Raw genomic sequence first — 20,666 nt, forward strand, 5'->3', positions numbered from 1 at the left:
TTAACAAGTACCAAAGCGCTATATAAGGACCAGTCCATCAAGTGTGCTGAAAGTGATTGGTTTGTGGAATTCGTTTTCAAGACTCAGCATCAGCTTCAACACGGTTGTTAGGCCCACTGTGAACAAACCAATTATTCCCTCTGCAGCATACTGAGGGTCAGGCCTTATTAGTGATGTGCTAATGTGACATTAATTGCTTTTACTTTTTCACTCCATTAAGATACTGCTATCTCTTTCAGGAGCCTGGCCAGATGGTTTATCGGCCCTGCTCTGGCAGCAATGCTGCTAATGGACTGGAGTGTGGAGTAAAACAGCAACAGACCTCACCAATAAAATCTTGTAACTAAATAACAAATTTGTAGATACAAAACCCCTGCCTTATTGTGAAAAACAAGAATGGCTGAATTTCTTCACTTTTCACTCATATATTGACCTGGGAAGAAAAGACATGCCCACTCCTCCAGCCTCAGATGAAAAACATTTTTTTGTTTTAAAGTATTTTTAAGGTTTTGTTACAAGCAGTGGCAAGTCTTCATTCAAAGTATTGGCAGGCATTGACTATATGCTGAACATGAGGCTGCTGCATTGAGCTGTAAAGCCAAGACCAGGGTCAAATGCTAAATAAGAGGAAACTGGCACAAGAAACACCCTGGGGAAGCGTCTTCCTCTGTGTCCTTATTCTCTTCTTCCCTTCTCTGTCCTTACTCTCCCACGTACACCCTTCCTCCATCCAACCTCTCCACCTCCTCGCTACCCTGATGCCAAACCCATGACCTAGGCCAAGATCGATAGCACAGTTTAAAGAGGATGGACTGTGTAAACAGAGACAATAGATCCTGCCAACGAGGGTGCCTTGACCACTGATGGCCTCTGACTAGTGCAGTAGCATTTGATCAAGTCTAGCATTGATGGCTGTCGTCTGTACTTTCAGGACAGATTTTAGATCTTCTCAGTGGGGCATCAGGATCATGAAATCTGCAGATATTTGAGTGGTCGATTGGTAGATTATTTCCTGCTACCGCTGAGGATGAACAAGGGATCAAGTAAAAATGCTGATGTGTCCTCAGGTCCAGCTTCTCAGCCGTGTAGATTTATTGTCTTCCTATATTTAACCTTAGATTGAACAACGTTAGACTCATATACTTAATAACAGATCTGAGCCCTTTAAAGGAACTATTCATATTTTTGGAACATTTTAAGCCAGAGTGTAATTAAATATTTAGGAAATATTGTGGAAAATATTACATTGTAAACATGACCCACAGAGACTGGGGTGTGTTATGTGAGCTGATATAACCTCCAGTGGGGTCTGCTAAGCCACACAAACTTTATTATTTCAATTATGAATTCACACAGCCTCCTTTACTATCGAGTATTCCCTCCATATAAAGGAACACACTGAGGATATAAGCTAAAGCTAAGTGCCCCGATATGTTGATTGAATGGCTGAAAACTTGGTGCAATCCATTCTGGCTGCATAAGTGTGAGCAAGATTTATATGTTTTTTAAATGTAAAAAGCAACCATTCCTGCACTTTTATACAGACCACATTAGCAGATAGCATCTTGTCATTTAAGCACATATTTCTTTAGTGAAAACAAAGACATTACTCACCCACATTTACACAGCATGCATATCAAGCATAGCACTTTGTAAATGCACAATGTGCTAGTCATAATTCTGCTTATCTCACGTGTGTGGCAGGTCACATTTTAGTATATAAACCAGCCCATTACTGCCTCTGTAAGTTATATGCAACAATGCATTCTTGCAGGACCTGGAAGCAGCCAGCTGCTTGTATTAATCAAACAGCCCACTTCCCTTTTTGACACAAAGCAAATAGTCATAAATGCTCTTATCAGCCTTTCTAATAGTGTGAGTGTTACAATCAGATTCATGGTGGCATAAACTATTGCATTTCGCCTTTATCATATCCAACAATCACTTCTTTCTCACCGGTATCGTTTATAACAGGCGGACAGCTTGTTGCTTAATGAAATTCAAAGCACTCTATCGGCTTGAGGGATCTCACACTCCGTTTACTTATATTTACATATATTTTGTTTTTCCAGCACAGGCAAGCAGGTATGATGAATGTCTGGCTGCGGTCCCGCTGGGACATGTGGCTCCCTGCAGAACTGATCTGTGATCAGGCAACTGTAATGCTTTACAGTAAAGTGTGGGGAGGTTCCCGTTGTATTGCAATGCAAAAAATAAAGTCTTCGTTTTTAAACCAATGGGCTGATGATGGAAATATAAGTTTAATATGGATGCAAAATCAGGTTTTAATCACTTTGAATTATTTAAGCAAACAGATTAAAAGTAAATTACATGAACAAATGTAAGCAGCAGCTAGAAACTCAGATGTCAGTGAACAGTTTATCAAACAGGTCTATGTTCCAGCCAAACTAACTACAGGACATTCTTCTAAATGTAATGTGGTGGTGATGGTGGTGGTGGGGGCTTCGTCAGACCTCTGCTTTGTATACTCCCTGCATAATTTGGAGGACTTTGATTAATCAATTAATATTCTCTTCTCAAGGTCTTCTTATAAAGCTCATCATTAATAAAAAACCAGACATTCAATTAGCAGCCAAATCTTGATTGCCAATTTTGTCATAACAGTCTCCCTTTGTATGCCTTTTCCCCCCCTTTCGTCATAGTTGGGAGTGTGGCGTGGGTAGGAAGAATTAACTAATTTCATTAATCTAATTGTCATCGCTTTCAACCATCCCACTAATAAGTACAAATTAATATGATTAATCAATTTGACGACGTAAACTCATTCAATTACACTTTTTCAAAGGCAAGTGGGTGTGTTGGGGTGATAGGGAGGAGCGAGCTGCTGAAGGGAGGAGGGCGTCTGAGCAGCTTGCAATGTGAGGAGCCCAGCCCATAAAATTGAAGTCAAGTCAGACAATTAGTCATTCTGAATGATAAATAAAAGGTGATAAAATGTCGTGGGCGGGCATCCCACCAACGACAGATCTGATTTAGTAAAACATGTTGCTTTCTTTCAGAGAACTAACAGACTACTGGTGCTTTTGGGACTGTAAACCAGCCTATCTCCATTTTTTAAAAAACACAACAGTATCAAGATTATAGTGGGTGGAAAATAACTAATTCTGACTTTGTGCTTCTAACTTTAACTGCTGTATATGTGGTAACTAATGTAAATGATGCTGTTATAATGCCTTGTTAATAAGTATAAGTCAGGATTACTGTAAAAATTGCCATTATTATGTACTGTATACTAAAGCCAGGCCAACACATTATTATCTGCTGATATTAACCTATCACAACTATATAAGCATCTGCAGATGCACTGAAAAAAAATTAGTCTTGGCACTGATAAACATGAAGCAATATTTCTGAATTAAATGCAATTGAAATTTTTTAATTTAAAGGTTTACTTATTCACATAATTAATCATTAAGGAAAATGTGATTGGTAAAGACTGAACATACAACTACCAATCAAGTAACCTGCATTTGGCCAGATTCAGTATTTTACATAGTACACCATTGTACTTATAACATTCTTATGTAATCAAATTACTTAACGTCAACATTTTGGGCATAATTTTTTTTTTGAAAGCAGGTTGTTGCTTGGGATCATTAAGAAGTGGATCAACTGAGTGGCCCCTACAGCACATGTAGCAGAGTATGCAACACAGCTGAGCAGACAGTCACACTGTTTTGTGAAATCCAAAAACACTTCATAACATCCCAAAAGTCAGTGTAAGCCCCCCCCAAACCACTATATATTGTATATTTTCTTCTTCACTTCCACGCTGTAAAAGCAACAAAACATTGCACAAAAACCATATTATCTGATGTTTAATTTAACATTTTCACATGAAAAACAACTCTCTTCTAACCATTAATACCATAATGACAGTGGGACAGTGGACAACTGGAATTCATCAAATGCGGTTTAATTATTTACACCAGGAAAGTCAAACTCACTTTACATCATGGGCCACGTGCAACCTATTTGATCTTAAGTGGGCTAGATAACTTAATATAAGAAAAAGAAGTGCAATTTCAATGGTACATCTTAGTTTTTCTACAAGATCTCTACTGTTGTAAATGAAAGAAATTTGGAAGCACAAGTAAATAAATGTGTACAATTACAGAAAACATTCTGTACAAAACAAAACAGAAATTTCTACAGTAAATAGTGAAAAAGCAGGAACTTTTTTGTCATTTATTTCTTTACATCAGGGGTGTCAAACTGATCAGAATTGGCCCACGAAAAACTCCAATAAGACCCACGTACAGCTTTGGAAAATGTAAAGGAAGGCATAGATTTTTGATTTTTTACTGTATGTTCATGAGCTCTACAGCCCGTTCATACTACACCACAGTATCTAAGTAATAGACAAACATTTAAATAACTATCTACAATACAATTTAAGTTTTATGGTGAGTCCTCTGTAAAAAGAAAACAAAATGAATCAAGCAAATAAAAAAATAGCAGAAACCGTCTTTAACAATTACAGGACAGGCTGGTCAATGAGCTACCAGAAAATTTGACTGTAATTTTGTAAGCCCAAACAGTCATGCTGACAGATTTCTTCCATTAAGTCCAGCAGCATTTCTTTATCATGTAGAAAAACTGTTCAAATTATTATTTCTTTTACTAAGACATGTGAAGGATTCAGCATGTAGTTAAACTTCTTAAGAGTTTGACACCCTTGGTTTATTTATTACTTAATTACTTTAGTGTCGTATGAATGGACATGGGTCAGATGTAAAGCTTAAAATTCTGACTTTTACCTCACAAAAACATGGCCATGCGCTTACAAAGCAAGTCAGAGAACTACATGCTTACACTACAAGGTCAGTGATGTACATGATTTACCCTTTTATTCTGTCCTTTAATAGTCCTAATTTAAATGAGGATATTAATAAAGATTCAGATAGTGTGCGCTTTGACAGACTGTTGAGTCCAGAGTCTGTTAACTTGCTGCTGGGATCTGATTTGTATATTTCGGATCTTCCGTGCCGAGGGAAAGATGTGCTGGCACAGCGGTTTGGGTGATGCCCTTTAATGCACTCTATCTTATCAGTCCACAGCATCACTCCTATTCAAACCAGTGTCTGATTGAGCAGTGTGATGTTGTTTGGGCCTTACATGGGGAATAGTTTATAGAGGCACCGTCTCTAATTTGTGAATTGAGGTATTATAGAGGAGACAATTAGACAGAGGTTCGATCGGCGTATCGAGGCTCGGATGCTGACAGTCAAGAGAAGGCTTTCAAATGTCATACCAATTAATCTATCCAGCCATCAAACAATATTCTGGAAACAAAGTCAGGGGGGGCGATCAATCCACATCACTTTTCTCCTCACCGGGTTATGGGAAAATTGATTTGTCAAACAAAGCATTTTGGAAGCAGTGCATGGACTTGTTTGGGATCCATTAGCCTCCATTGAGCATTTTGTTTAACATAGGATTTTCATCTCAGAGAAAATGCCGTGTCCTCAATACTGTGAGCTACAACTTTACGATTTCTGATTTCTTTGTTCTTGCTTAGAAAGCTTTATAAACTGCTGATGAAGATCGAAAAGGGGGTAACTTCTTCACTGATGTTTTTCTTTACATCCCTAGAGTCGATAAATATTTAAATGATATAGTTTCAACCCAGCTTTCAACATGCCATAAAAATATATATAACAATAAGCATCAAGCGTTTCTCCTATCCAAAAGCATTGGTCCCTAGTGTCACCATTATTGTGTACTGTGGGGTTATTCTGCCATCCAATACAGTGTGGCTGCCCTAAGCTCTATCATGAATCCTCTGTGCGGTGTATTGTCCTAAGACAGAACTGTATCACATTGTGCCCGTCATGCTGTTTTAGAGGGGAGAGAACTTCCTCTATGGGATTTCTCCCACCCCCATCCCCTGATAATGTATCTCTCCCTAAAGGCTAGGCCTCCGTGACCTTGTCTTATTCATCGAGGGCGTCTTAAGTGAAAGAACTGAATCCTGAATGGGCCATTTCCCCTCTTTTAACACCCCTTGAATGTCATCAGTGAAATATGAAGTCATTAGGCGATATTAAAACACTGCTGACAAACTAATTAACGGGAGACATTAAACAGGACCAGCTTGATTAATCCGCTTTAACGATTCTTTTTAAGTGGTTCTGGTCAAAATTAATACAGATTTACTGGTGATCTTAAGAAAAAAAATACTCTTATGTGTATCAGACCTCAAGGGCAACCTAAAGTCACTGGTCGTTTACCCACCACAGATTTCATCCTGTACGCTGCTAAACCCACTTCAAACACAGCCTGAACTCCCACAGTTGGTTTCTCAGTCAATGGATAAAAACTTATGGGACTATATGAAAACACTCATAGACTGTCCATACAGTTTGTGGACACACACACAAACACACACGGGTAGATGGATGGATGGATGGATGGATGGATGGATGGATGGATGGATGGAACTCACATTGCAGGATAATATTGATAATAAAAAAAATATTTTCATATCATCTCCATCCATCCATCCATCCATTCGCTTCCGCTTATCCTTTCCAGGGTCGCGGGGGGCGCTGGAGCCTATCCCAGCTGTCATAGGGCGAGAGGCGGGGTACACCCTGGACAGGTCGCCAGTCTGTCGCAGGGCCAACACACAGGGACAGACAACCATTCACGCTCACATTCACACTTCATATCATCTCATATAGAATATTTTACTCAGTACAATGTAATAAAACATTGCTGTGAATACTACTTGTTGGTATATATATATCTAATTAGTGATGACTTTTACAATTTGCACTGAGTGGCCGTTCAGTCCAAAATCTTTAAGTGCTCATTTTTTTTCCAGTAATAATAATAATAATAATAATAATCATCATCATCATCATCATCATAATAACAATCTGTTTGCACTTCTGTATGTTTTTTTGTTTGTTTGTTTATTGAGGGGGGGTGACGCTTGAATGTGCTTGTAAATGTCTCCCTCTTGTGGTAATAGAACAAAACAGCAGCAAAAGTATATGTTCCGAGAAGCCTTGAAAACTTAGCAAGTGATCAGAAACAAAGCAGACGCCTTTCATTTATTTATTTATGTATTTAATTGAGTGTTTTGCATCCATAATAATAACTTGTTTTTCTATTACGGTACAAATGCTTGATTAGGGAGATATCAACAATTACAACAGAAGCTTTGACTAACCCTAACCTTTTGATCACTGATGGGCAACACTGATACAGATAACATATATTCATTATCATAGATCATAACAACAACAACAACAACAACAATAATAATAATAATAATAATAATAATAATCAGAAAAAAGAAGCAGGAGACGCTAACAACAATAAAAAACAAAAAATAAAAGCTATTTTACAGATCAAACAGAAGACAAAAAATTTAATGCATTGTTAAGTTAAAAATGTATATACTGCATAAAAATACTGCATAAAAATATCACGATTAAACGTTCAGCGCTTGACCGGATGTCGTCATCTAATGTGTGACGTGTTTCCGTCATCAGCAGTGTGCCGTCTAATGTCGGTCGCTCAGCTGCAAAACCGTATGAACATTTTTCTAATATAGTTTCACAACGTTACATCGTATCTTATAACGGATAGCTGTTATTTAATCTGTGTTGATATCTTTATTTAATGTGTTGGTGCTCAGTGGGGAATTAAAATGTAGCCGTCGTTTTGTTTAAAAAACGTAGGTCGACGTTAGCTGTTAGCTTTGGAAGCCGCTCTGGGCTAGACTGTATGTGCCTGCACAAAGGCCGTGTGCTGCTTTGTTTTTAACGATGTATCCCACCTGGGGAAATTACGGTGCACCTCAGTCCCAAAACTATGGAGGTGCTGGGCCCCGTAAGCCACTGGCTGGCAGCCACACTGGCCAGGCTCCCGGATTCGGCGGTTTCGAGGCCTCCTCCAGCGGCTCGTTGTTCTCCAGCTTGCAGGAGCAGCACCTCCAGCAGATGCAGCAGCTGCAGATGCTCCACCAGAAACAGCTCCAGTCTGTATTACAACACGGCAGCAATGCCAGTACTGCTGCCCCTGCATACGGCGTTGCACACACTGGTGGGTACATGGGGTCGTCGTGGCGTCCGGAAGGACCTGCACACGTAGACAGTGGCGCTGGCGCTCAGTCCTACTTTAAACCAGAAGAGACTCCGGCGACGAGAGTACCCCCTTCTCCCAAACAGGGTCACCAGCAGCCTCCTCCGCTTCCTCCGCAACCGCATCCCACCGATACCCAGCCTGTGCCTCCCCCTCCAGAGCCGCAGCCATCAAAGCCGCCGGACAACAGCGTTCCTCCCAAATCCAAGGAGGCCCCCACGGCAGAAGACGAGAAATCCTTACCGTTGCAGGTAATGGCTTTTAGTGTTGAATTACTCATAATATACATGAAATTAGTAAATAACAAATAAAGAAGCATGAAAAACGTACATTGCACTATTTAACAGGAAAACACCATTCAACCCAAGCTAGTGAAGAGTACAATAGATCAGTATTTTTAAAATGTAATTTTCAGCTAGGGAAGCTTGGACCCTAATTTGATATTTTACTGTTAAGCAAACTGATTCTTAATAATACCACCAAGTAAATATCCTGAGCTTTTTAATCTGACGTATACATTTAAGACAAGTGTGACATATTAACTTCCTAGCCTTTTTAACTTAAGAAGGTAGAACATAAAGAAATCCTACTCATTTGTTTTTGTTTTTAAGTATGAATTGGTATTGAACAAATGCAAACAGTGTAAGCACCAGAGGATAAACACTTTCGCTTTGAATACAGAAGTCATGGATTGTGGCCACAGGCAAAAGTTTGTTTTTCTGCAGCCTAATGTGTAGCATATATTATGGAGCTTATGGACAAAAAATGATACACTGCCAATATTAGGCTAAGACTGTCACTTCTTCTGAAGTGTTTTTGTACACCATCTTTATCAAATAGAGGTGCATGTGAGAATGCAGACAGATTGACGAGTATTAGGTCCTTAACCTGTAAGATACTTAAAAAATAGACTTTGTGATGTTTGATAGGAGAGTAATGCAGATGATTTTCTCGTGTACCCTCAGGTAGTTTGCTGACAGAAAACACACAGTATTTCCAGCACTGTGAACATATTAGAAGCAAGTAATTTGCTGGAAAAAAAGGAAAACTGTTAAAAATCTTCAGACCTAATTCTCCTGTAATTGTCCAAAATTATTGTGTGAAAATGGCTGAACAGATCTTCTTGTAATTGTTTCTGCAAGGAGCAGCAGCAGCTCTGGTACAAACAGCATCTTCAGAATCTGCAGAAACTGAAGCAAGAGAGAGCCAAACAGAATCAGAAAGATGGAGATGGCTCTTTCCCCCTGCCACCACCCCCAGGCAAAACAGCTCCTCCACCCCCTCCGTTAGAACCACCAAAAAGCACACCACCACCACCACCGCCTAAAGAGGAACCTCCAACACCGCCACCACTACCTGAGGAAGTAAGGGTAAGAATTCCTACACCATTGGATGCATATACAGTGAACACCATCAATTTGCACATTAATATCTCATTAGTTAGTATTAGCTTGCTACAGTGAAATCAGTGCAAAATCTATTGGAATTTGTAAGTGATATCAGTTTTCAATAGAGCTGAACTCTAAAAGTGAGCTTAACCCACACATCTCTGTAGGATTATCCTGATTTCTGCTTGAGTCTAGCATGTCAAGGCTTCCAGTTAAAAATTTGACTTGCATTGTGGATAATATATAAGAAGTAACACATAAATAGTTTCCTAATTTGATAATTTTTTTAAATAATATGCGATAGGACATACTATTAAAATATTGCATAAGTCATAAAATACATTATAAACATTTTAACAGCATGGCTCGCTCTTTGTGAATTAAAGGTTGGTGTGTGCTCAAAGTCTATATTATAGGTTTGTCAAACTAAATTTATGAATAATAATAAAATAATAATGCATTTGATTGCTGTAGTGGACAATTAAAATTTCCTGGGCTGCACCGAATTCTGTGGAAATCTGAGATTATTTTTTAAATTTTTTTTGCACATTATTAATGAAGGCTTTACCTCTACCAGCAACTATTCAAGGAGCAGTCACAGATAAAACGTTTGTCCGTTTGCCTGGGAATTTAAGCAAGTTGCATAGTGTTAACATGACCAGTGTTTTATTCAATAGCCTTTAAGAACACACCAGAACCAGTAGTAAGAGAAATTAGTTTGTTCCTGAATCTAAACACTGTTTATATTGTTTACATAAATTTACAGAGTGAAAATGTAGGAAAATCACCTACATTTACAGACACAGTAAGTCACACTACCCATTCTGCCCTTATTGTAGTGTTCCTCGATAAACTCACTGGATACTTCATTAGGTACACCTTTTTAGTACTGTTTTGGACCCACTTTTTCCTTCAGAATGACCTTAATTTATCATGGGATAGATTGAACAAATTTCTGGAAGCATTCCTTTGAGATATTGGTCTATATAGACATGATGGGATCATACAGATGCTGCAGATTTGGTGGCTGCATATCCTTGTTGGGAATTTCCCATTCTACCACATCCCAAAGGTTCTTTATTGGATTGAGATTTGGTGAGCGTTGAGGTCATTTGAGTACAGTGAACTTGTTGTCATGTCTTATGCTTCCATAGTGTATCTGCCTAAAAGTGTTGTGCATTCAGAGATGCTCATCTGCATATCTTGGAAGAATAAGTAGTTATTTAAGTTACTGTTCCCTTCTTATTGGCTTGAAGCAATCAGACCATTACCCTTTTTCCTCTGGCATCAACAAGGGACCTTGAAGAAAACTATCCCTTACTAGATAATTTCTTTTTTGGACCATTCTCTGCAAACCCTAGAAAAAATAAAATCCAAATAGAACAGAAGTTTCTGAAATACTTGGAACAGTCATCAGGCACCAACACCATGCATGATTTAGAGTCACTTAAATCACCTTTCGTCCGCACTCTGATGCTCAGTTCAAACTTCAGCAGGTCGTCTGGACTATGGCCTCATACTGAAATACATAGTTGCTGCCATTTAGTTGCTAATTAGAAATTTGCATTAACAATCAGGTAAACAGGCATACCTAATGAAGTAGCGGGTCAGTGTACTTTATCCCAGTGTTTGTGTTAACTGCCATAATATGAATTAAGTGGCTTAAGTGTGCAGGAATCAACCACTTTCATTCATCCTTCCCATTGTAATTGTAATAGTGTTTGTAATGGCTCTTCCCCAGTTATAGTACTCATCCCATGTCCAATATTTAAGCAATATGAGCAGTATTTTAAGGCACTCTTACCTAAAATGCTTTTTGTTCTCAGTAGTGTCTTGCATTCATCGTAAAGTAATTTCCTTCCCTTCATTACAAGCTGCATACACCTTTTTTTTTTTTTAAGAAAAATTCTTTGTGATTTACAGTGATATATTGTGCTATAATTTTTCCTTGTTTCTGTTTAAAGCCTGAAGTACCAAAAGACCCAGAGGAAGCTGCTCGCCTTCAGCAGTTACAGGCTGCAGCAGCACACTGGCAACAGGTTCAACAGCAGAGAGCCGGTTTACAATATCAGGCTCTCATGCAACAACATGAGAAGCTTCAGCAGATTCTGGAGCAATACCAACGCCTCATTCAACAGCCTGCAAACCTACAGGTAGGTAAATGCCCAATGGCATCTTGATGACCAACAAGTTTTCAGTTTCATGTGTAATGTCTGAGTAATTACTTTGTTATTACTGTATGTACAGTTGCATCTGGAAATATTTAAACAGTGACACAGCTTCCATGATTCCTCCTATGCACTTTTGGACCATTCTCTTTAAACTCTAGAGATGGTATTGTGGGAAAACTCTTGGGGTGCAACAGCTTTGTTACAGTTGGCTTAATATGAGCGCACAGCATATCCTTATACATGTCTGAAGTCAATGGGATTCGACTGTCACATCATCCCTAAACATATAGTGAAGCATGCCCATGTATCATATTGCTTTGACTGTGTTTGATAGGTGATGTTATGCTTTGAATCATGAGCTGGTCACAGCTTTCTTTGTGCTTTCTGGTGATCATTCTGTATTCTGTCTGGCTTTTTGTTTTTTGGCAAGTTCAGCCATTCTCCATTTTAAGGCTGATGAATAGTTTGTGCCTGGTGTTAAGCCTTCTGTATTTACTGTTACAAAGTCTTCTCTTGGTGACTTGTAAAATGATATGCTTACCTGTTGCAGAGTGTGCTACACTTGGCTGTTTTTTGTGGATAGTTTGCTTTTTGTCTTCACCACGGAAAAGCTCATGCGTTATCATCCACTTTTGTTGTCTGTAGTGAATCTCCAGGCCTTGTTGACTTGCAGAGCAGCGTAAAAACTTGCTACTAATGCTTACTGCATATCACATGAGATTTGTTTTATATTTGCAGCCTAAGGATGATCTGTTTTCATTAATAGTTTGTTAGATTATGTTGTGCTTTCACACCAACCTTTTACTTTCTTAATTAGTTTAGAATTAAAGAATAGCTCAATTCTGTCCATAAAATATCTTTTGAATCATTCGCCCAATTACTTTGGTTCCTAAAAAGAATGTATTTCCTATTAAAAAGCAAAACCCTAAACCCTTCATTCAATTTGGGTACAAACCCAAATGTGTTTTTCTAAATACTTGTAATGCCAAATTTTGCTATTATCCAGTGTCTATGTGGAACTATCTGCATGTAACATTAAGCAATAAATAATCAATGAAATTCTCTTTTGCAGTCAATGTCTGCAGAAATGCAGCTGAGGCACTATGAAATGCAACAGCAACAGTTTACACCTCTATTCCAAGACTGGAATCACTCTTTCACCCTGTGGTATGAGCAATTCCAGAACTATCCTCATAAAGACCAACTGCAGGATTATGAGCATCAGTGGAAACAGTGGAAGGAGCAGATGAATGCAACAAATGCCCACCTACAGGAAAGAGTGGCTACTCTCACTGCCATGGTACCGTTTGCGTCAAGCCAGTATAATAGTGGAATGATGGGACAGTATGGCCAGTACCCTGTACAAGACATGCCTTTGCAGCAGTCAGTAAACCCAGGTATGCAGCAGACCCCCGTTACTGTTGGTCCAAGACTTCAAGGTCCACAGCCTACTGGTTTTGTAACACATTCAGAATCACCTGCTGTGCCCTCAGTTCGAGGAAGTGCCCCTAGTGGCATAGGAGTCCAAGCCCCAGTTCCCCCAGTTGTCCAGCCACCAAGTTTCAACAATGTCAGGGGTCCACGGTAAGTTGTAATTGATTTTATTACTGTGTGTTACTATGTTTTGCTCAATTATACATTTGGTTATATTTATCTTTTAAAAGCACATCTTTATATAAAATTGTTTCATATTTAATTGTAATTATTGTTTTTGTTTAAATGGGGTAATTTTTTAATTACATTTTTGTTTTTGTTTTGTTATTTTAACCCCAGATTTGAAAAACCACAGCAGCAATTTGATGGACCTCCAAGGTTTGACCAGCCACATCAGCGATTTGATGGACCCCCAAGGTTTGACCAACCGCAACAGCGATTTGATGGGCCTCCAAGATTTGACCACCCACAACAACGCTTTGATGGGCCTCCAAGGTTTGACCAACCACAGAACCGTTTTGATGGTCCCCCTCGATTTGACCAACCGAGGCACCGTTTTGATGGTCCACCTAGATTTGATCAACAACGGCAACGGTTTGATGGACCGCCCAGATTTGATCAACCTCGATTTGGGCAGCCACCTAGGTTTGATTCCACAAGGCTCACTGGTCCTTCGCCTCGTCTTGAATGTCCACCAAAGCTTCAAGACAAACAGCAGCAAGGAATGCTGCCTAAGGTGGAACCAGTCACTCCGCAACCTCCAACTCCAGATTCTAAGACTCCAGAAAAATCGTCTGATAAGCCGCTATCTGAAAATGAAAAAGATAAATTGAAATCGGTTGATAAGAGCGCTTCTGAAGATATGACAGATGACAACTTACTTTCAACTGAGGGTTTTTTTGTCCAAAGTGACCCAATTCCTCAGACATTACAAACAGATACAAAACCTGAGAATTCAAATGGCAGTGTTACTTTGGACAAAGGTGAAAAACCTGAACCTGTTAACAGTAAGCCATCTGTAAATACTAGTTCTGCTGTTACATCAAACACTACAACACAAAATTCACTCAAACCAGATGGACCACTGGGAAGCAGCAAACCACCACAGATTCCAAAGTCCTCCGGAATCCAACCAGAGCCACAAAAGCAGTCAAAACTAGATCCTCCAAAACCTCCCCCTGGTCGGGGACGAGGCCAGCCCCCAGTGCCTAGCCAGGTGCGCGGACGAGGACGTGGGCAGAGGAGCAGTGGAGAGTTTAAGGGACCAAACACTGTACCAATTGGGGAAGAGATGGGAGAAATGCCTTATGATTACATGCCCCCTGAAGAAAATGTGGGTATGCAAGAAGAACAAGAAAACTACTATTGGCAAGATCCTTCACATGAACAGTTTGGTGGTGAGGAATCAGAAATGCCCCCAGAAGAAATGTGGATGCCAGAAGAACATCACTTCACAGAGGAAGAGTATTATCAAGAGCCAATAGGAGGACCCCACATGGGGAGAGGTGGGCCTCTAATGATGAGAGGAAGGCCCCCAATGCCTAGAGGTGGTCCTCCTATGGGAAGAGGTGGTCCTCCCATGGGAAGAGGTGGACCCCCTATGGGTCGGGGAGGTCCTCCTATGGGTCGAGGAGGACCACCAATGGCTAGGGGAGGACCACCAATGGCTAGGGGAGGACCACCAATGGCTAGGGGAGGGCCACCAATGGTTAGGGGAGGGCCACCAATGGTTAGGGGAGGACCACCAATGGGTAGAGGTGGACCACCAATGGGTAGAGGAGGTCCACCCATGGCCAGAGGAGGTCCACCCATGGCCAGAGGAGGTCCACCTATGGGAAGAGGATTACCCATGGGAAGAGGAGGACCACCTATGGGAAGGGAAGAACCAGTGGACAGACACTGGGAAGAAGCTGAATCAAATGAGTACTTAGAGGATGAAGACCCTTACTGGATTGAAAGGAGACCACCAATGAGAGGCATGAGACCTCCATTTCCTCCTGGTCGGGGTCGTCCCCCACGTGGTCACCCTGGTTTCATGCTTCAAGGACGAGGCCGCCCCCCTTTCCCACCACATGGGCCAATAGATCACGAGCCATTAGGCCACGGAATGGAATCTGATGATTCCAATATGGACCCATCAAGGCATCCCATGTACCATGGACATGAACCCCCTAGCCATGCGATGCATCCTGACGTAGGACGAGGCAGGCGTCGTGTGCCACCATCACCTCATGAAATGATAGATCATTTGGAGGAGCCAATGTACGATGAGGGAACGGAGGGAGAATTAGATTGGCAGCCACCACCTGGCAGAGGTCCTCCACCACCTCCACATGAGATACTAGATAGGGAAGGACTGAGGAGGAGACCGATGGGTCGGGGAATAGGAAGGGGCATGTGGCGGCCAGGTCCAACACATGAGGATTATGAAGAAGGTTATAAAGAAGGTTATGCTGTAGATTATGATCATGGGGAAGATGGGTATCGCCGTCGGCCACCACCAGACTATCTTCCTGATGACTGTCGTCGTGATGCCAGGTATCATGAGTCTGAGTGGGACAGAGAACATGCTCTCCCAGAGAGGGACTATCCCCCCCGCAAGGCACCATCAGAGCCATTCAGAGAACCCCACTGGCAAGAGGAAAGAGAAAGAGGTCACCCATATCAATATGATGAACTTGAGCGGGGGAGAGGAGAACTCAGAATTCGTGAATACAGGGACGAGCCACCTTACCGGAAGGATGAACCACCTTACCCACCTCCTTCAGAGTGGGATAGGCCTTCCAGGCGTCCTCCACTGCCAGAGAGAGGGTATCCAATAGACTATGAAGATCGTAGACCTCGCTATGAGGAACAAAGAGAAGAAATTCCTTTGCATATACCTCCACCTGCAGCTGCACCTGTCACAAACCTGCCTGAGAGTTCAGTTGAAGCAGCCAGTGGAGCAAATGTACTTGCCCTTTCCCAACGCCAACATGAGATCATCTTGAAAGCTGCTCAAGAGCTTAAACTAATAAGGTAATTTCTAAACATTTACCATTAATTAGGCAAACAAAAACCAGCATCTAGCCATGTGATTTACAATTATTTTATTTTCTTAGGTTTAAAAAAAATGTATTTTCTTTGTTTTTTTTTGTTGAAGCTCCATAATTTCACACATTAATTTCTGTTTTAATTCATGGTTAAATCATCTGTTTTAACTTAATAATTCCTTTCGGGTCCACAGGGAATTGCAGGAGGGTAAAACCTCTGGTAGTGAATCCAAGCCTGCACAAACTGATGTTCTGCCAGATCTGCCTGCTGGTCTTCTTGGTTTAGAGATTCCACCAGAAGTCAGGAATGTTCTGAAGGTAAATAAAAATGATCAGCTTTATTATTTTCGTCTACTTGGTGTGACTACATTGATGTAAAAAGACCAAGATAATTGATTATGTTGATTCAAATCCCATCTGTTTTGTTTTCATCTATTTAGATATTTTATTCCTTGTTTGCTCTTTTCTCATAAAATACAATATAATATATAAAAAAATTTTTCCTCCATTTTCTTTTAATTTTACTATTAGATCATTCTAATATCAAATATGTTCCCAGGGTATGACTGCAACAACTCAGACAACTGCAGCTGAATCTGTGCCTCTGGATATAAAATCTACTGCCACACATTATCAGCCGTCCTTCCCTACTGCACCTGCAGTGCCGGTTATTCCAAAGACGGTTGATTATGGTCATGGTCATGGTATGAGCAGCGTGTAGTACCTTTTTTTTTTTTTTTTTATTTGTTTCCAAATGATGTTTTGGCTTTATCCTGATGAGCACTTGATATTTTAGAGCCTGGAGCCACGGTTGAGCGGATCTCTTATGGTGAGAGGATTGTGTTGAGGCCTGACCCAGTGCCATCAGACCGGGGCTATGAAAAGGGTAGGTTTCAGTTGTATAATGTGAGGTTGGGCGATTTACTCAATAGTCTAATTTTCCTTTTGTCCCAACATGGGACAACAGAGAATTGCTGGCAGGATGGGTCACCAATCAGGATCCACTAATCCTGTGTGACTGAAACACAAAGAATTCAGCAGCAAAAAAATTCTGAGAAAAACATACAAAATGATGATTTATTTCTCACTTCCACCATAGGCATAAGCTTTGGTGCATGCTACACAACAAAAGCTGATTTCAAGCAAACATTATGGCAGCTAATGTCAGGCTTGTGTGTCCTAAAAATCAGGCTTTCCCTCTAAAAAAAACAGGTTGATTCGATTCTCACATTGTCAGTGTGCGAGCTGTTAACAACATTAAATCCACTTCAAAGAAACCTTTAGTAACGCTGGCTAACAGCATCTTACAGCTGCAAAAACGGCAGTGCTTACCAACAGAAAAGTTCGGTATATCCAGTGTCGCTGTCATTGGACAGAAGTGAGCTTCACCGTCTCTTTGACTCATACCACACTCCTTTCACAAAGTTTTACACCCTCCTCTAGAGTAAATGATCATGGACACAATGGAAGCAGTGTTCCGACCATCTAAAATGTGTAGCTAAACACCAGCCAGAGCTTGTGATTTTATTCAAATGATTTGAAATATAGTGTTTTGTAAAATATAATGTTTTTATGCACGAACAGTAGTAGAAACAAGCCAGCTGGCTGCTATTCACATGTGTCATGCATCAATAGAGAAGTTAACTAAAATCCCGCACTTTGTCTATCATCAGTCACTAACATCGTTGTCCAAGCCTTATTATATTTTATATATATATATATAAAGGTTTTTTTGTAATACATGGTTATTAACTACTTGATTCTCCTAGAACCACTCAGAGATCCTTACGGCAGAGACCCATATTACGAAAGACGATCAGACCCTTACATGGACCGCCGGGAGTACAGCAGAGAGAGGGAATTGTACAGAGAGAAGCCAGAATATGAAAGAGAAAGATTTGACAGGGAGCGCTACCCCCTGAGAGAGAGAGATGACAGGTAAGAAGTTTCTTCACTGTTACTGACAGCATTTTTTCCTACCTATGGAGTAGTGTGCTGCTTCTTTATATATATAATATTGTTTTTTATTTGTCTGTATTTTTGATTCAAGCACTCAGGCCATGAATGATGAAAGGTACTATATCACATTGTGTCATACACTGTGATAAGTCTCCACTGTGCCTTTGTGCTAGTCTGAAATGTGAAGTTCTGTTGATGAAATGAAACTTATAATGCCCCCATTCTCTGTAGATCTCCACTGGCATCTTCTCTACGCTCCGGATACAGGGAGAGGGACCGGGATATTCGAGATAGGGACCGAAGTGGCAGCCGTGATCCAGATGAACATTATGGGAGGCCAGGTTATGATAGACCTCCATATGAGCGTGCTACACTTGAGCGTACTGGGCCTGAACGTTACAGCCATAGCCCATCACCTTACAGTAAGTTGAACATGAGGTAACTCACGGTAAATTGGTAAAGTAAATATGAAATAAAAAAATCTAAGCTTGAGATTTTTTTTTATCCTGTAGTGGACAGAAGAAGTTATCCAGATGACAGAGGGCCCCCCACTGCACCACCAATCCCACCTCCACAACCTCCCCCACGTGTCGAGAAGAAGCCGGAAATCAAGAATATCGACGATATCCTTAAACTACCTGGCAGATTGTCTCGCCCTGAAAGGGTACCAACTACCACTGCGGTCTTAATTCATGCATCGATACCCCACTCTTTAAATGAGCAGCACTCATTGAAGTTCTCCGTTTTAACAGATTGTCATAATCATGAGGGGGCTTCCAGGAAGTGGAAAAACCCATGTTGCAAAGCTCATACGGGTGAGTCGAGTCCTTCTAGCAAATTATAGGGTTATGTAATTTGATTGTAAGCTAAATGAACTTTTATAATAAGTGCACAAACAGTAGAGCCCTTACTTATAGGCTGTCTTTATGTGTCATTAGGTTTCAACATAATAAATGCTCTTTTGTAACAACACAAAATCTTAAATACTCTTTTCTGTCTTGTGGACAATGTTAAGGACAAAGAGGTTGAATGTGGCGGTGCACCTCCCCGAGTTCTTGTTTTAGATGATTATTTCATGACAGAGGTTGAGAAAGTTGAGAAGGACCCAGACACTGGGAAGAGGGTCAAAAAAAAGGTAAGTCTGACAGATGAATTGCATAGAACATGCACTAAAGCAAAATACATGCACGATGTAATGCAGAAAAACCTGTCTTGCAGGTTATGGAGTACGAGTATGAGCCGGAGATGGAGGATACTTACCGGAGCAGCATGCTTAAAACGTTTAAGAAAACCTTGGATGATGGCTTTTTTCCCTTCATTATTTTAGACACTATTAATGACAGGGTTAAACATTTTGATCAGTTCTGGAGTGCAGCTAAAACTAAAGGCTTTGAGGTGAGTTATATTAATGAGAGAGCCAGAAAAACATTCCAGTCTGCCCTGTGCTAAAAAGGATTTGTTTCTCTCGTTTCAAGGTGTATTTGGCTGAAATCACTGCAGACACTCAGACTTGTGCAAAGCGGAATGTCCATGGGCGCACGCTTAAGGATATAATGAAGGTCTATAAGATCACTTAGCTGATCTCAAATACAGAGATATTTGTTTGGGCTGCAAAAAGGGTAATGTCTACTAAACTTATAGATGCAGCGTACACTTCTCAATGATACATTCTGTATACAGATGTCTAATAACTGGGAGCCTTCACCACGTCACATGGTGCGCTTGGATGTCCGGTCCCTGCTGCAGGATGCTGCTATAGAGGAGGTGAAATTTTTCAGTCTTGACGAAAATCAAAAAATTACACTTCTTTGTTGCTAATTAAGATAAACCAACATGTGCTTGTTGTATTATTTTTTTTTTTAGGTTGAAATGGAAGACTTCAATCCCGATGACGAGCCCAAGGAACCCAAGAGAGAAGAGGAAGAAGAGAGTGATCTGGTAGGACATGAAAAACTTCACTTCATAAAAGCGTAGTTCTTAGATTCATATCCACTATTTTTTTTTTCCCATCTTCCATACAAGGCTTATCCAGTAATTTTTACACAAGTCATTAGTGTTATCTCACCACTTCTTGTTTCAACAAGGTGAGTTTTATGTCTCAAATGAAAGCAAAACAGGTGAAATTCATGGAAACTGTCAGGTTCATTCAAAATAATTAGGCTCGTGCTCTTTTGTGTTTATGTAGCAATTAGAAAATTTACAGTGAAGCTCAGACAGAGAAGAGCAGGGAAAATAGTACCAAGACTGTCATGATTCTGGTGAAACCAGAACCAGTTGCTCAGTTTTGGTTTCCTTTTATTTTTAAGGCACACTTTTATCTAGACAAATCACAATGTAACACAACCCTATAAAAAATTCTCATTGTGCAAAGTGTTTTTACTCCTTACCACTCGCTTTTATTTTGTATGCCGTTACTACAAAGTTGAACATTTTCCGAGAAAGAATTGACATTAATTTTTCTGCCAAATTTTGCACCCGAGGTCAACAATGCCTTTTGACATGCAGTGCAGTTGAGTTATATTTTAAAAGGAGGTAACTGATTCACTCACAGCTGTAAAGATTTT

General features: G+C 40.3%; 1 protein-coding gene across 6 annotated transcripts in view; it reads left to right on the top strand.

Annotated features, from left to right (window-relative positions):
- Positions 1 to 7,492: 7,492 nt before the first annotated feature.
- Positions 7,493 to 20,666, top strand: part of ylpm1 (YLP motif containing 1) — a 28,506-nt gene continuing 15,332 nt past the window's right edge. The window contains exons 1-20 of one of the 6 annotated variants that reach the window (XM_025898590.1): positions 7,494 to 8,369; positions 9,261 to 9,488; positions 10,273 to 10,311; positions 11,471 to 11,659; positions 12,750 to 13,074; positions 13,171 to 13,261; positions 13,451 to 16,129; positions 16,338 to 16,461; positions 16,703 to 16,847; positions 16,940 to 17,029; positions 17,913 to 18,081; positions 18,194 to 18,217; positions 18,334 to 18,524; positions 18,615 to 18,766; positions 18,855 to 18,917; positions 19,118 to 19,237; positions 19,321 to 19,497; positions 19,578 to 19,661; positions 19,783 to 19,866; positions 19,966 to 20,040. In XM_025898590.1, the coding sequence (XP_025754375.1) occupies positions 7,803 to 8,369; positions 9,261 to 9,488; positions 10,273 to 10,311; positions 11,471 to 11,659; positions 12,750 to 13,074; positions 13,171 to 13,261; positions 13,451 to 16,129; positions 16,338 to 16,461; positions 16,703 to 16,847; positions 16,940 to 17,029; positions 17,913 to 18,081; positions 18,194 to 18,217; positions 18,334 to 18,524; positions 18,615 to 18,766; positions 18,855 to 18,917; positions 19,118 to 19,237; positions 19,321 to 19,497; positions 19,578 to 19,661; positions 19,783 to 19,866; positions 19,966 to 20,040 (5,616 nt within the window). In that variant the 5' untranslated portion in view covers positions 7,494 to 7,802. Of the gene's footprint in view, positions 8,370 to 9,260; positions 9,489 to 10,272; positions 10,312 to 11,470; positions 11,660 to 12,749; positions 13,262 to 13,450; positions 16,130 to 16,337; positions 16,462 to 16,702; positions 16,848 to 16,939; positions 17,030 to 17,912; positions 18,082 to 18,193; positions 18,218 to 18,333; positions 18,525 to 18,614; positions 18,767 to 18,854; positions 18,918 to 19,117; positions 19,238 to 19,318; positions 19,498 to 19,577; positions 19,662 to 19,782; positions 19,867 to 19,965; positions 20,041 to 20,666 lie in introns of those variants that run through there. The other 5 variants (XM_025898591.1, XM_025898588.1, XM_019345734.2 and 2 more) reach the window with 5 other exon arrangements.

The sequence above is a fragment of the Oreochromis niloticus genome, linkage group LG15, assembly GCF_001858045.2.
Source record: "Oreochromis niloticus isolate F11D_XX linkage group LG15, O_niloticus_UMD_NMBU, whole genome shotgun sequence".
In the NCBI taxonomy this organism is placed as follows: Eukaryota; Metazoa; Chordata; class Actinopteri; order Cichliformes; family Cichlidae; genus Oreochromis; species Oreochromis niloticus.